Here is a 12,706-nt window from a genome sequence, read left to right on the forward strand (position 1 = left end):
AATCCGAAAATAAAGAACCAAGGACAGCCTTCTCTAAGCCTACCGCGCCCTCTCTTTGCTAGGTACGGAACTGCCTAGCCTAGAAGACCGCGCCCGTGGCCTATGGTGTCGCGCCTACGGGTGGAAGCTGGAGAGGCCTCTCCAGCAAAGGAGAGGCCGTAGTCAGGGAACAAGGAGGAAATGAGGCTCGCAATACCGCGCCCGAGACCCTAGATGTCGCGCCCGCGGGAGGTTGAGGAGAGGCATCTCTCAGGGCGCAGCTAGGCATCTACTGAACCTTGGAGAACCTTCAAAGCTGCGATCTGCGCCCGCGGCTTCTAGCCATGCGCCCGCGGCATATGCTTTGCTGCGCACCCTCTCCTTCTGCATCTCTTTCCCTTCCTTAGCTCCATATGCATCCATAAGCTTCATCAAAAGGGGCCGAGAACCTACAAAATATCAAAGAAAACACAAGGGAAGGGAAAATAAAGAGGAAAAACACGAGAAAAGACAAAACAACACAAAAACAAAGATAAAACTCTTTGAAAAAGCTCAAACAAGTGCAAATAAGGGGAAAATCCTTAGAGAGAAAGGATAAAAGAGTGGCATAAATGCCACTCATCAACATCCTCTTGAATTCCTTCTCATTTGGAATCTCAATTTCAAGGGAAAGTGGGAAGAGTGAAGGGAAAACTCTCCTATCAATTCCCTTAATGTCCATGATTGTTTTAAAATATCTTAAGTAAAATTAGGGATTGTTAGTTGGCTGAAACTTAGGGATGTCATTGGTGTTGAACTTTTGCGAAAGAAGCTTCTTATCCACTAAGACCTCTTGGGAGCTAATCTGGTGGTACTTGTAGTCATTGGACATTTGACTCAAGTTTTCTTCTATGCGTTTGATAGTGTCAACTGGCATTTATTTACTAGGATCATTGACTTGATTAGCAAGCCACTTAAACATCTCAGTAAGTCCTTTCACAGTCTGTTGAAGTTTCTGAAATTCTTCTTGGGTGGCTATTGTTCTGATCTTTCTTCTTTGACAAATTGGTCTATCAAAAAGTAGTACTTGAATAAAGCTGTTGTCCTTGATTAGACGCCCTTCTCTCCTTAACCAAGCGTTGTGAAAGGGAGGTCATGAAAACTCATTGTTAATTATTTGACTCAAACTCGATTCAACATGCATATATAGGAAAGATCATAGTGTATGAGGGGATGATAAGTATGGAGAGGTGATGTAGATTAAAAAGATATGGAAAAATTCGGAAATGACGGAAAGGACGACTCATGCATGGACCCAAGACATGGTCATGGTGTGAAAAAAGACATGTGTAAGGTGTGTGCTAAGACTTGTGAGTGAAAGTGATATGTTCAAGACTCGTGTCATGACCATGTGACTAGACGTGTGATTACACTTGAACAAAGATTAAGTTAATACTTCATGTATACAGACTAAACTGGATAGGCAATGGTATTTTGATCATAACCTTTGATCTATGACTCCAAATCGGATAAAAGCAACACCAAATGAAAGATAAGATCCGGGGCCATAGATCCATAAGTGGCATGACACGTAACTCTTTTTAGAACTCCGGCTATGACCAAAAAAATTTGACCCTTGCACAGGATACAGGAATAAAAATCCTGGTTGACTCAAAGGAATTTGATTCAATTTTAGACATATTTATAAGTTCAAATTGATTAATCAATAAATTAAGCAAAGTCCTTTAGTCATTGGTTAGTTTGTTAAGACTTATTTAAAAACACAAGTCAATAAAAACGGTTAGTTTAATCACAAGTAAGTATGCACAAGTAGTTAAGTAGTCACAACATTATGCAATGAGTTTGCAACCTAACCATGGCTCTAGTTCTCCAAAGTTCAAGGATTATAGTAGTCAAAGAGGGTCCATGGTTATAAGTCAGGATGCATTACGCAGATGCCTTACCTTTGGAAGGATTGACGCGTATGGATGGGATCCCTCAAGTAAGACTTACTACCATAGTTTGGCGAATTCACAAACTCAGATGTACCCTTCGTTGCACGGAGCGTTCAATTAGGTAGATGGAGAATGAATTCCCAAGGTCTAAAGTCATATATAGAACACATATGGGTTTCTAGAAAAAGAAGGAAAAACTCAATCCATAAATAAAATCAGCCAAATAGTACTAGAATTGATCAAAACAAGAAGGAAAATGTCTGCCTCGGTGTTGGAAAAAATCGGCGCCAGAAAACAAGATCTATCGCACAGCGATGACTCTATCGCGTCGCGATGAAGCCATCGCATGGTGATGGACACTGCCGTCTCGCGGCAGTTCCAACACTCCTCGGCAGCTTTCTGTGATCTCAGGATTTTTCTAGTATTTTTTCGATTCTAGTTGTCAAATATATTTCCCAATTTTCCTAAGTATAAAAGTCCTATGTTTTAGACACAAAACGGATGCTCTTTCCAATTCGGACCTTTTTATGCTTATGCCACAATGTTAATCAAAATTACGCACATGAATATTTAGAATTTTAAAGTCTCATCCACTCATTCTAAATCAATTGCCAAAATAAAATTTTAGGAACTAAAATAGTAATCCTCCCCAGTGGATTCGCCAAAAAATGTATGGAATAATTCAAGCATCAACTTTGAGCCCCACTGTGATCATGCATTAAGCATGGTGGCGTCCAAAAGAAAGGAAGATAGAGCAAAAGAATCGCCAACAAGTTTTAGGAACTTGTAAACCGTTCACGAGTGTGAAGGTTACACCCCATTCATGATCACAAAGATCGCTAACTCCATACTGGTCCTGCACTATGACTAGATATTTGGGGATGATAGTATGAATCCAACCTAAAAGAGATTGAACCCGCCCTAAATAGGCCTCTACTTTATTCTTCTCATATTCATGTGCGCTTTCCAATCAACATACAATTAATTAATTAATCCTAAGCATATTTAATCTATGTTGATTGATTATTAATGCACAAATAAATCTATTATTGGCGATCACTTGAATTAAAATCATATTAGCCTAAAATTAAATTATTAATTATCTTATTAATCGTGATTTCAAGTACAAATTCTCTTTCAACCTGCAAGAGAGGGCGTGATCAAGCAATAACAATAATATCATATCAAGCAACATAATAATGATTATAATAATTGATACAACAAATCATCATTATAATAATATTCTCAAAGCATAATATTAGCAAAATCCTAGGTATGATACTAACATGATTAATAACAAATCCTAACAAGTCACTAAATAATAAAGATCAAAGGTTTATCCCTAATATGATACGAGGAAGTAATAAAAGCACCCTAACATGATATTAGGAATTAATAAAATAATCTAAACATGATTCCTAAAAAAATAGAGCAATTGGATTACTCACTGTGATACCTTGTACCTCTTTCTATCAAAAGAATACACACGTTAGTAACTACAATAAAATTATTAAATCAAACAATTAAATAATAATTGAAATATGGATTTGGGACCAAACCCTCAAAACTATCAACCTTTCACATCGAGGTCTAAGGCAACTTTGAGCTTAACTAGGTGTTCTCGAATCTCGTGAATGAGGAATCGTGACCAAATTAAGAAATATCAAAAGGATGTGTGTTTGTATGTATGGGCTTAGAAAAAGAATAGCAAGAAAGAAAAAATAAGCTTTAGCTTAAAAAGAGAGAAGAGATGATGATTGTGGGTGATCAAGCTTGTTGATGATTTAAAACGGGGGAAAACGACCTCTATTGATAAGAAAAAAAAGAGTCGAATGTTTAGAAAACATCCGAATTCGAATAGGAATAAAACTCCTTCGATGGACAGTAGTTTTTGATGTTTTTGTTTTTATCATAACTTTTGATCCAGAAACCGGAATAAGATAAATAATATGTATTTGGAAAACTCTTGAAGTCTACTTTTCGACCCAATTAGAATCAGATTAAAATATTTGTATAATAAAAGATATGGATGAAACAGTGGGACGGTGTCAGTTTTGGATAAAGTTTGGTATTTCATTCATATATTTTTTGTTATAGCTCGGAATAGCAATTATAATATATCATTGGAAAGACAATTTCAAGGGATATCCAACCATCTAAGATTTAGATAAAAATTATGAGGCAGAAAAATCATATCTGAATATCTTTGAACGTCTTTCAATTCTAATAGAATTAGGATTTTCAAAAAGAGAAGTTTTAATCAATTTAAAACACTTTGATCTTTATCTTTGGAAAAGATAGATTAGAACCTTTAAGAGACTTCTAAAAGCTCCTAATAAATCCTAATTGGTTTAGTTTTAGGAATGGGTTAAGGTTAATGAACCCTCCACATGATCATTTGGTCCGTAGGTAAAGGTTCGGTTTGGGCCCAATTTAGTATTTTGGCCATAACTTTTTCTTTATAACTCGGATTTGGGCTTATAATATATCGTTGGAAAGCTCTTTTCAAACACCATCCAACTAAACAATAATTACACCCATATTATGGACCAAAAGAAACTGGTTTGGACGATTTTATAAAGAGGACATGAAATGAATGATTTTGGAAATACAAAATGAATTATTTTGAATTAAAAACATTTTAGAAAAAGGGGAAATTCATGAGACTCTTAAACATTTCACCTTATTCGATTATTAATGACGTGAAAGGTACTCATCATTGGGTTTGGTTTTTGGGGAGACACAATCAGGTGTCTACAGTAAGCACAAAATTATAGTCTTCCATACTTGTGAAGCACACAATATAATAGGCAAATCCCACATCCGTTAGAGTACTGTCGCCCTTTAAGCTCCATTTCATCTTCAGCCGCTTGATAAACAACTCGTAGCTTGTTTTTTTATCAGATAACTTGATGATTAGGGTATTTTTCCATGGCTTCCTTAATCTTTTCTTTTCCTCTTTAGTTAAGAGAAAATTGGGATAAGATTCATCATCCGATTCATATTCAAGAGGGACACATCGTCTGAATCCCATTCAGCCTCTGCACCTTCATCGTTCAGATTCATGGATCCATTTTCATTCATTCCTCTCGCCATATGACTATATGACTTCCTTTGAAAAGCCGGTAGAGGAACTAGTACTTCTACATCTTCCATTTGAGCCTGTATCCCCTGCATTTCCTTGATGGTTGAGAATTCCATGAGGAGAATTCTCTGGGTTCCGTTTGAATTTCTTATTCGAACGTTGTATTAGATCAGTTTCTTCGCTCGAGAGTTCTTTCTCTCTACTTTCGCTCTCCATTTTTTCTTTGACAACGGTGTCTACGTTGAGTGTAAAATAGTAAAACCATTAACAAAATAGTCCTTAACCATATCTTTAAGCACATTTAAATCTTAAATCCACTTGTATAGGGTAATTCTTGCTGAACTATCTCCCGCTCTCAGGCACTTTAGGGATGGCGCACCTTGAGAACCATTATGAGCCCGTTGAGTCGGTTCCAAGCTCTGGTTGCCAGCTCCACCAGGGTGAGTCCATCCCAGGCTCCGGCTACCAGCTCGACCAGGGTGATTCGGTTCAAAGCTCTGGCTGCCAGCCTAAAGATGAGTATGACACTCATATGGTAGCATTTTAGGACATTTTTCCTATATTTTATAGCTTTTATTTTCAAATAATTTTTTAGTTTTGATCTTTTATGATTTAGTTCCTTCATTCCCTTTACTTTGCAATTTCTTGCATTTTTAAGTGTATTTTCGTCTTTTCCTTTTTACTTGCTCTACTTTTTTTCTTTACAGGACTTGCTCAGCCTTAGGATTCATTTTGAAAGGCTTTCCAAGTCTTTTGGATGCTTGGGACAAGTTTTCACATCATTTGGTTAGCATATGTGCAACTGGAGAGACAAGCTCCCACTTTTGGCTTTGGCGCTCTCGTGCATCACCATCATCGCTTGTCTCGATCATGAACACGCAAATATGAAGTTTTCAAGGCTGCCCTCCTCCCAAGCATCACATGAGAGCGTCGACTATAGGGATGCATGAGAGCGCTAGGATCGAAGCTTCGCGCAAAGAGGCCACGAGCTAGCAACGAGAGGAGCCGCGCCACATGCTTGCAGCAGGGGTGCGCGCGCACAGACCCCCCTGTGCGTGCGCGCAGGCCCCTCTGTGTGCGCACACGGGCCTATTGCGCGTGCGCACTATGGCCCTTCGTCTCTTTGTTTTTCCTTTTCTATATATACCTTTGATCTTTCTTTTTTATATGGATGACGTTTTTTCTAGTACTTGATATATTTTTCCAGATTTAGTAGAGAGAGAAACACTTGTGTTCCAAGTATGGATCCAAGGGTTCTGTTGGGTAAGCTGGGTCCCATTGACAACTACACAAGGCAACACACGTAAACTGCCCTCGGGGGTGGCTCGAGGAACCCCCCTCCGATGCCTAAGTTAGAGAGTGTTTAGAGAGAGAAGTGTACTTAGAGAGATGTAGAGAGTGTAATAACTTGTGTGTCTAACCTCCTTTCCGTTGTACTTTGCCCTCTATTTATAGGTGTACAATCTCCTTTGTGAAGAGTTTGGCCTGGTCAGCTCTGCGGGCTGACTCTATCGGGCTGGTGAGCTCCTCTTAGTTGTTCTCTCGGCAATGAGTGCGCACCCTGGGAGCTGGGCGGTAGTTCAGCGGGAGCTATCCTATACAATTAGCCCCTCAAGGGGTGGTCTGAGGTCACTCATGCCGACTCTTCTTTACGCGGTGGAGTCTTCCTAACTGAGCCCAGCTGGAAGGAATAGCTCAGCAGGAGCTATCCCCTACAACTAGCCCCTCAAGAGATGGCGTGAGGTCATTCATGCCAGCTATTCTGAGCGTGTAGCCTTATCGGCCGTGGCTCAACGAGTCGTCTGGCCAAATTACCTTGCACACTCCTAGCCCCTCAAGTCTCTGGGTTGTTGATGCGATCCGGAGACTTGGGAGGTCAGGTCGTAATCTTGGTGATGACGCTATCGTACAATTAGGTTTTTATGATGGCTCTGTTTCTGCCTAATGGGCGCACGTCTGCTCATGGCTTGCTAAGACTGCAGGTAGAGATTTCGATCACTCCCGCTGAAGTCTAAGGAATGACGATCTTGCGGAGTGGAATTTCGATCACTCCCGCTGAAGTTTGAGAAATGACGATCCTGCGGAGAGGAATTTCGATCACTCCCGCTGAAGTCTTTCCCTTGATATATATATATATATATATATATATATATATATATATATATATATATATATATATATATATATATATATATATATATATATTTTTTTTTTTTTTTTTTTTTTTTTTTTTTTTTTTTTTTTTTTTGGCCGGAACAGTGTTTGCATGAGTGGGACACGTGTCGATTATCCAAAGCCTTCAGTTTCGATTTTACTGAAGTGACATGGCGGTTTGGCTTTACTTCATGCCTAACCGCCCATTTACTCCGTATTGAATTCACTATCTCCTTTTTCCATTTCTTTTTACCTTATTCATTTTTTAATCTTCCCCGTCTTCCTTCTTTTCATTTCAAATTTCCCACATTTTTGTGTCCATCTTCAGACGCGCGTTTCTCCTCCATTGTTGCGGTAAGTTCTTGTTTTCTTTACTTTTGTTCTTGTTTCATTTTCTTTCCATGTTCGCTTTTCTCTTCTTTGTCCTTTTTCCTTTACTGAATTGCCTTTCTTTTGTTGGTTACAGTTTGGAATTTTGCTCCCTGTTCGATTTCTTGGATCGCCATTGTTGTTGTTCTCTGTTGCTTCTGCAACTTTTGTTCTAAAGGTACTAACTTTGTACCTTTTGTTGTATGTACTTACCTAATTTTGCTTCTTTTTGTATTTTCCTTCACAAAATTGTGTCTTTTGACTCATTTCAATTATCATTGTCCAATTTTACCCCTTTTTTGTTGTTGTAATTGCACTCTTGATTCTTTCTTTTTATTCCTCCATTGTTTTTGTCCCCATAAACTGATTTTCAATTTTCGGTGCCCCATTTTCTTCTTCATCCTCTCTGTGGGCTTTTTGTCTTTGTAGATTTCATAATGTCTGACGCTTCTGATAGTCAGAACATAAGTGAGCCTCAAGTGGCCACTGAGTCGGATTCTCCTTCTCGATCATCTCCTTCAGGTGAGCGCCCTGCGCACACTCCTCCTGTTTCTCCTTCTTCTTCCCCACTCCTATACAAATGGTTATTCCCTTTGATTGTCCCCCCGCTGCAAGCAGGATGGGTACTGTTGTGACTCCTACTGCTGCATCTGGGTCAGGCAGTAGTCGTCCTACTGAGGGTAGTGCTTTTCGCCCTTTTCAGCGCAAGACTCGCCCTGATTTCTTTAACCCTTACTGTGAGCGGGTGCTTATTTTGGATGGGATTCCTTTGTCTCATCTCACCTGTTTGAGGATGCGTGCAATGCGCCATAAGCAGTTAGCCGACACATTCAAGGATAATCCCCCTGATGTGTCCCTTGTTAGTCCCATTCCCAATATTCAGCCTTTAAACAATTTTGCTTGGCTTGATGACATGGCTAATGTGAATCGGCTTGACCATTATGTAGTGCAGGGTGGCAGTGCTGAGACTTCATCACCGTCTCCCTCTCCAGCCGTCAACTCGAGCAGGATGACTGAATCTCCAAGTGACCACTCTTTTTATGACTGTCAACCCACTTATGTTGTGGAGCCTGTAATGGAAGGCAAAACTGAGTTCTTTTTGGATGACAAGTGTTATGGACCAAAGAACTGTGTGCTGGACTCTAGCTGGCGTAAGGATGCCAAGAGGTTGAACCTTACTTCTGTGGGGCAAAAGTTTTATGGTTTTGGTGAGGGCTATGAGCAAGTTATGCCCGCTGACGGTGCGAAGCTGTCTGCTCCCCCTGCTGGTCATATTATAGTGTTTGCTTCTCAGCTAGACTTGGGTCTAAGGTTTCCCCTTGACCCCACTTTAGAGAAGGTGTTCCGTGCCTTCAACATTTGTATATCTTTGCTACATCCAGCTTCTCTTCATACTTTGATATACCTGCTATGGTTTCTGCGGTTTCGAAGGTATCCTGAGTCCCTGCACCTATTCAAGTCTTTAATGAGCCTAAAAAGGTCTGCTTTTGGGACTGAGTCTGGGTGGTACTACGTAGCTCCCAAGGATGGCAGAGTTCTGTCTTTCCCAAAGCTTGGTCGCTTCCAGGATTGGACTGGTAAGTTCTTTTGGGTGAAGGTACCCTCTACTTTTGTTGTACCGCGCAATTTTTGGGAAATTCGCACCAACATGGCTGGGGTTACTGTCTCCCCTTCTGAGCTTTTGACACTCTGCAGAGAGCGGGGACAGCTGATTCGAAATTTCCTAAGATCTGGCTGCCCAACTCTATATATATCGTGGGCAACAAGTAGCTCTCTGCCATGCGTTTGTGCTACACGCATGAGGCTGGTAAGTTTTGCTTTTCTTTCTCTTCCTTCTTCTTTCCCTTTTTGCCTTGGCTCTTATGTTGTTTTGCCTCTTTGTCTCCTATTTTCAGGTTATGACAAACTGGACAGGCGCATTCTTGGGTTGGCTGATAATTGGAAGGACACCTTAACTGCTACTACGGACAATCCCCCAGAGCTTTTTGATACTCTGGAGGTATATGCTGGTTCTTTGAAGAATGAGGTGCGTCTAGCTCCAGCTGAACTGCGGGCTGTCTTTGGCACTGTAACGGCTGCTGACCGTGCAGGATCCAGCCGTGCTGAAGTTGAGCCCTCCTCTTCTACTGTTGGGAGTAGACGTGATACTCGTCCTGGCCCCCAAAGAGCAGCTTCAGAGTTTGAGGCGTTTGTGGCGTAGGGTGCTTCTTTTGAGAAGCAACCTGCTGCGGCTTTCAGCCAGGTGACCCCTCAGACCTCTACAGCCAAGAAACCACTTGATCAATCTTCTGATGATCCAAAGAATACCGCTGTTGATTTTGCGGATAGTGTTCTTAAGTTTCCCTATGATGAGGTTGAGACTCTACTATTGCGGGTTTAAAGCCCACTTCTTCTGCTGAGCATGTTCAGCTCTTTTCTACTGATCGCCATGATGGTAGCTGGGAGGCTGCAGCCCGCTGTGTGAGCAGTTTGTATGGTGAGGGTGAGGAACAGCAGGCTCGTTTCAACACTTTCTAGGCTAAGGTTGAGGCTACTGGAGATGCTGGCCTGTTCGAGCTGCCTGCTGACCACCCTCGTGTTGTTAGCTGCAAGGTTCCTGGCCATGTTGTGCTGAACTTGGAGGTTCCTCTTTGCCCTGACGTTGTTGCAGCTATTGGGGTGGAGTCCTTGGCTGGTGGATAATAAAGGTTATGGCGGCTGTCACCTTCCTACTTCAGTGGTTCCTCTGAGTTTCCCTCACCCAGGTCTGTGGTAACTAGATAGTTTTTGTTGCTATCTTTGGGGTGTATAGCCGCCAAAGATTATATTTTTCTTGTGTCTTCTCCTAACATTTTATCTTTTCACTGCTTGGCCTATCCAGCTTGACTTGAATTTATGTTTTATTAACTTTACTCTGCTGAATGTTTACTCTACCTTGGTGGGCAGGGGTTCAGCTTTATAGATATTATGACTTTACCTGCTGAATGTTTACTCTGCCTTGGTGGGCAGGGGTTCAGCTTTGTGTTGTATGTATTTGATGATCTTTCTACTATTTCGTCCGTTGGTTATTTTGTAGTCTGTGTGCCTGTCTAAACCTGCTGCTAGGTCAAGGTGTAGTAGTACCTAGATCTTAGCACAGCAGCCCCTTTGTTGTGCTCAGTGAAGCCTCGTATGTTCGGCCTCCTTGTTTTCCTAATTTGGCTGCTGAGGGCTTTCTTATTTTCTTGTCCTCTGCTATATTTGGCAGGAACTTCGATGAGCTTTTCTCTTTCTGCCCTGTTTGCGTTGTATGCTTGTGCTTTATGTACTCTACTTAATTTTTGTAGAGACTTGCTTTCATATTGATTAGTTTATTCAATTGTTGCCTATTTGGCGTTATTCAGTCTGCTCTACTAAGACTTATTTGTGTCAACCAGCTTTTGGCTACTCGTTTTATGTCATTCAGCTTATTTCGCTGTGACTTGTTTGTGTTGTTCAGCTTGTTTGTGCTGCGAATTATTGCTTTGTGCCTCTTACTTCTCTTTGTAAGGGCTTATCATTTATCTGTCTCCTCCTCTCTCCCTCAAAGAGGTGAGCTGGGTGGGACTAAGAGGACCTTAGTGTTGCCCGTGCAGCTCATCCTTCTTCGTTTTCACTGCCTTTCCCTGCTCAATTTGAACGTGCCAGGCCTCCCCCTCAGGCGTCCCCGAGGTGGTGCCCTGTTTTACTTTGAGCAAGCAAGGTGAAATGTGTAGGGAGGGATGCTCTTTTGTCGTTTAACGTTGTTTTACTACGCCATGCTAGGGTGCTTTTTGCTTTCAGCACTTACATGTTTTTTTTTCTGCATGTTAGTTCATGATGCTAAAGCATAACATATTTAAACAGGTTTATGCGATATACTCCTCACGTAGAGGCTCGTATTTCATTGAATTAAAATGGCTTAAATGCCTTAATTGAGATAATATGAAGTAAACAGAGTTCTTTGCAAAATTGAAACAAGTATCCCCAGTTCTACTTAACTTCTTGCCATTTTAAACAAAATATTTCTTTAACACATCAACATTGAAACTATTCCTTAAGACCTGACCTTCTTGATCTGCGAGGAAGAATGCACCTGGTCCTACCTGTCCATGAATGATGAAGGGGCCTTCCCAATTGGCTGACAGCTTTCCATGCCAGTTTCCTCTTCCCACTGCTGTTGTCCTTCTGAGGACCAAGTCTTATGGCAGGAGCTCCCGGTGCTTGACTCTTTTGTTGAAAGCTTTGGAAATCCTGCTCTTCTGGGCTGCCAGCCTGAGAGCTTCTTTTAGCCTTACTTCTGGCAGGAAGTCTAGCTCTTCTAGCATGCGCTTTTCATTTCTTTGTTGCTCATAATGTTGTATTCTCAGGCTGGGAATTTGCATTTCCACTGGGACAACTGCATCAGCCCCGTAGGCTAGGGTGAAAGGGCTTTTACCAGTAGATTCTTTCTCAGTGGTTCTATTTGCCCATAACACTTCTAGGACTAGGTCAGCCCATAGGCCTTTGTGCTCCTCCAGCTTCCTCTGCAGGGCTGTTAAGATCAGCTTGTTTGCTGCTTCAGCTTGGCCATTACTCTGCGGGTTACAGACTGAGGCACTTGCATACTTGGTGCCCATTTCCTCCAGGTAATCTTTGATGGTGTCACAGTCGAATTGGCATCCGTGGTCAAAGACCATGCACTGCGGCACCCCGAACCTTGTGATGATGTTTTTCCATATGAATGTCCTCACTTGGACTGCCTTTATGTACTTAGTAAGCTCGGTCTCTATCCACTTGGTAAAATAGTCTACTGCCACTATGAGGTACTTCCTGCCCGCTGACCCAGTGGTGAAGGGTCCTAATATGTCCATTCCCCACTGAGCAAACAGGATCGGGCTGAGGATTGGGGTCAGATCATTTGCTGGCTGGTTTATGACTGGGGAATATTTTTGACACTTGTCACACTTTTTCACATATGCCAGTGCATCTTGCGTCAGAGTTGGCCAGTATGCGCCCCTCCTAAGCACTTCTACTCCCAAGGCCTTTCCACCGATGTGGTTAGCGCATATTCCTGAGTGTGCTTCTTCCATGATCTTCTCCTGCTTCCACTCTGGGATACACCTTAGCAGTGGTTTTGAGAAGCCCTTCTTGTTGAGCTCCCCATTCATTACCACGTACTAATTAGCGTCCTTCTTAACTTTTTTAGCTTGCACTTCATTGTCCGGCA

At 41.6% G+C, this 12,706-nt stretch overlaps 1 protein-coding gene across 1 annotated transcript; it reads right to left on the bottom strand.

Moving 5' to 3' along the window:
- Positions 1-11,699: 11,699 nt before the first annotated feature.
- Positions 11,700-12,116, bottom strand: LOC145580966 (uncharacterized). Its single transcript, XM_081638045.1, has one exon. The coding sequence runs from the start codon at positions 12,114-12,116 to the stop codon at positions 11,700-11,702; it is 417 nt and encodes a 138-aa protein (XP_081494171.1).
- Positions 12,117-12,706: the final 590 nt, after the last annotated feature.

Source organism: Chenopodium album, chromosome 15 (genome assembly GCF_948465745.1).
Source record: "Chenopodium album chromosome 15, dcCheAlbu1.1, whole genome shotgun sequence".
In the NCBI taxonomy this organism is placed as follows: domain Eukaryota; kingdom Viridiplantae; phylum Streptophyta; class Magnoliopsida; order Caryophyllales; family Amaranthaceae; genus Chenopodium; species Chenopodium album.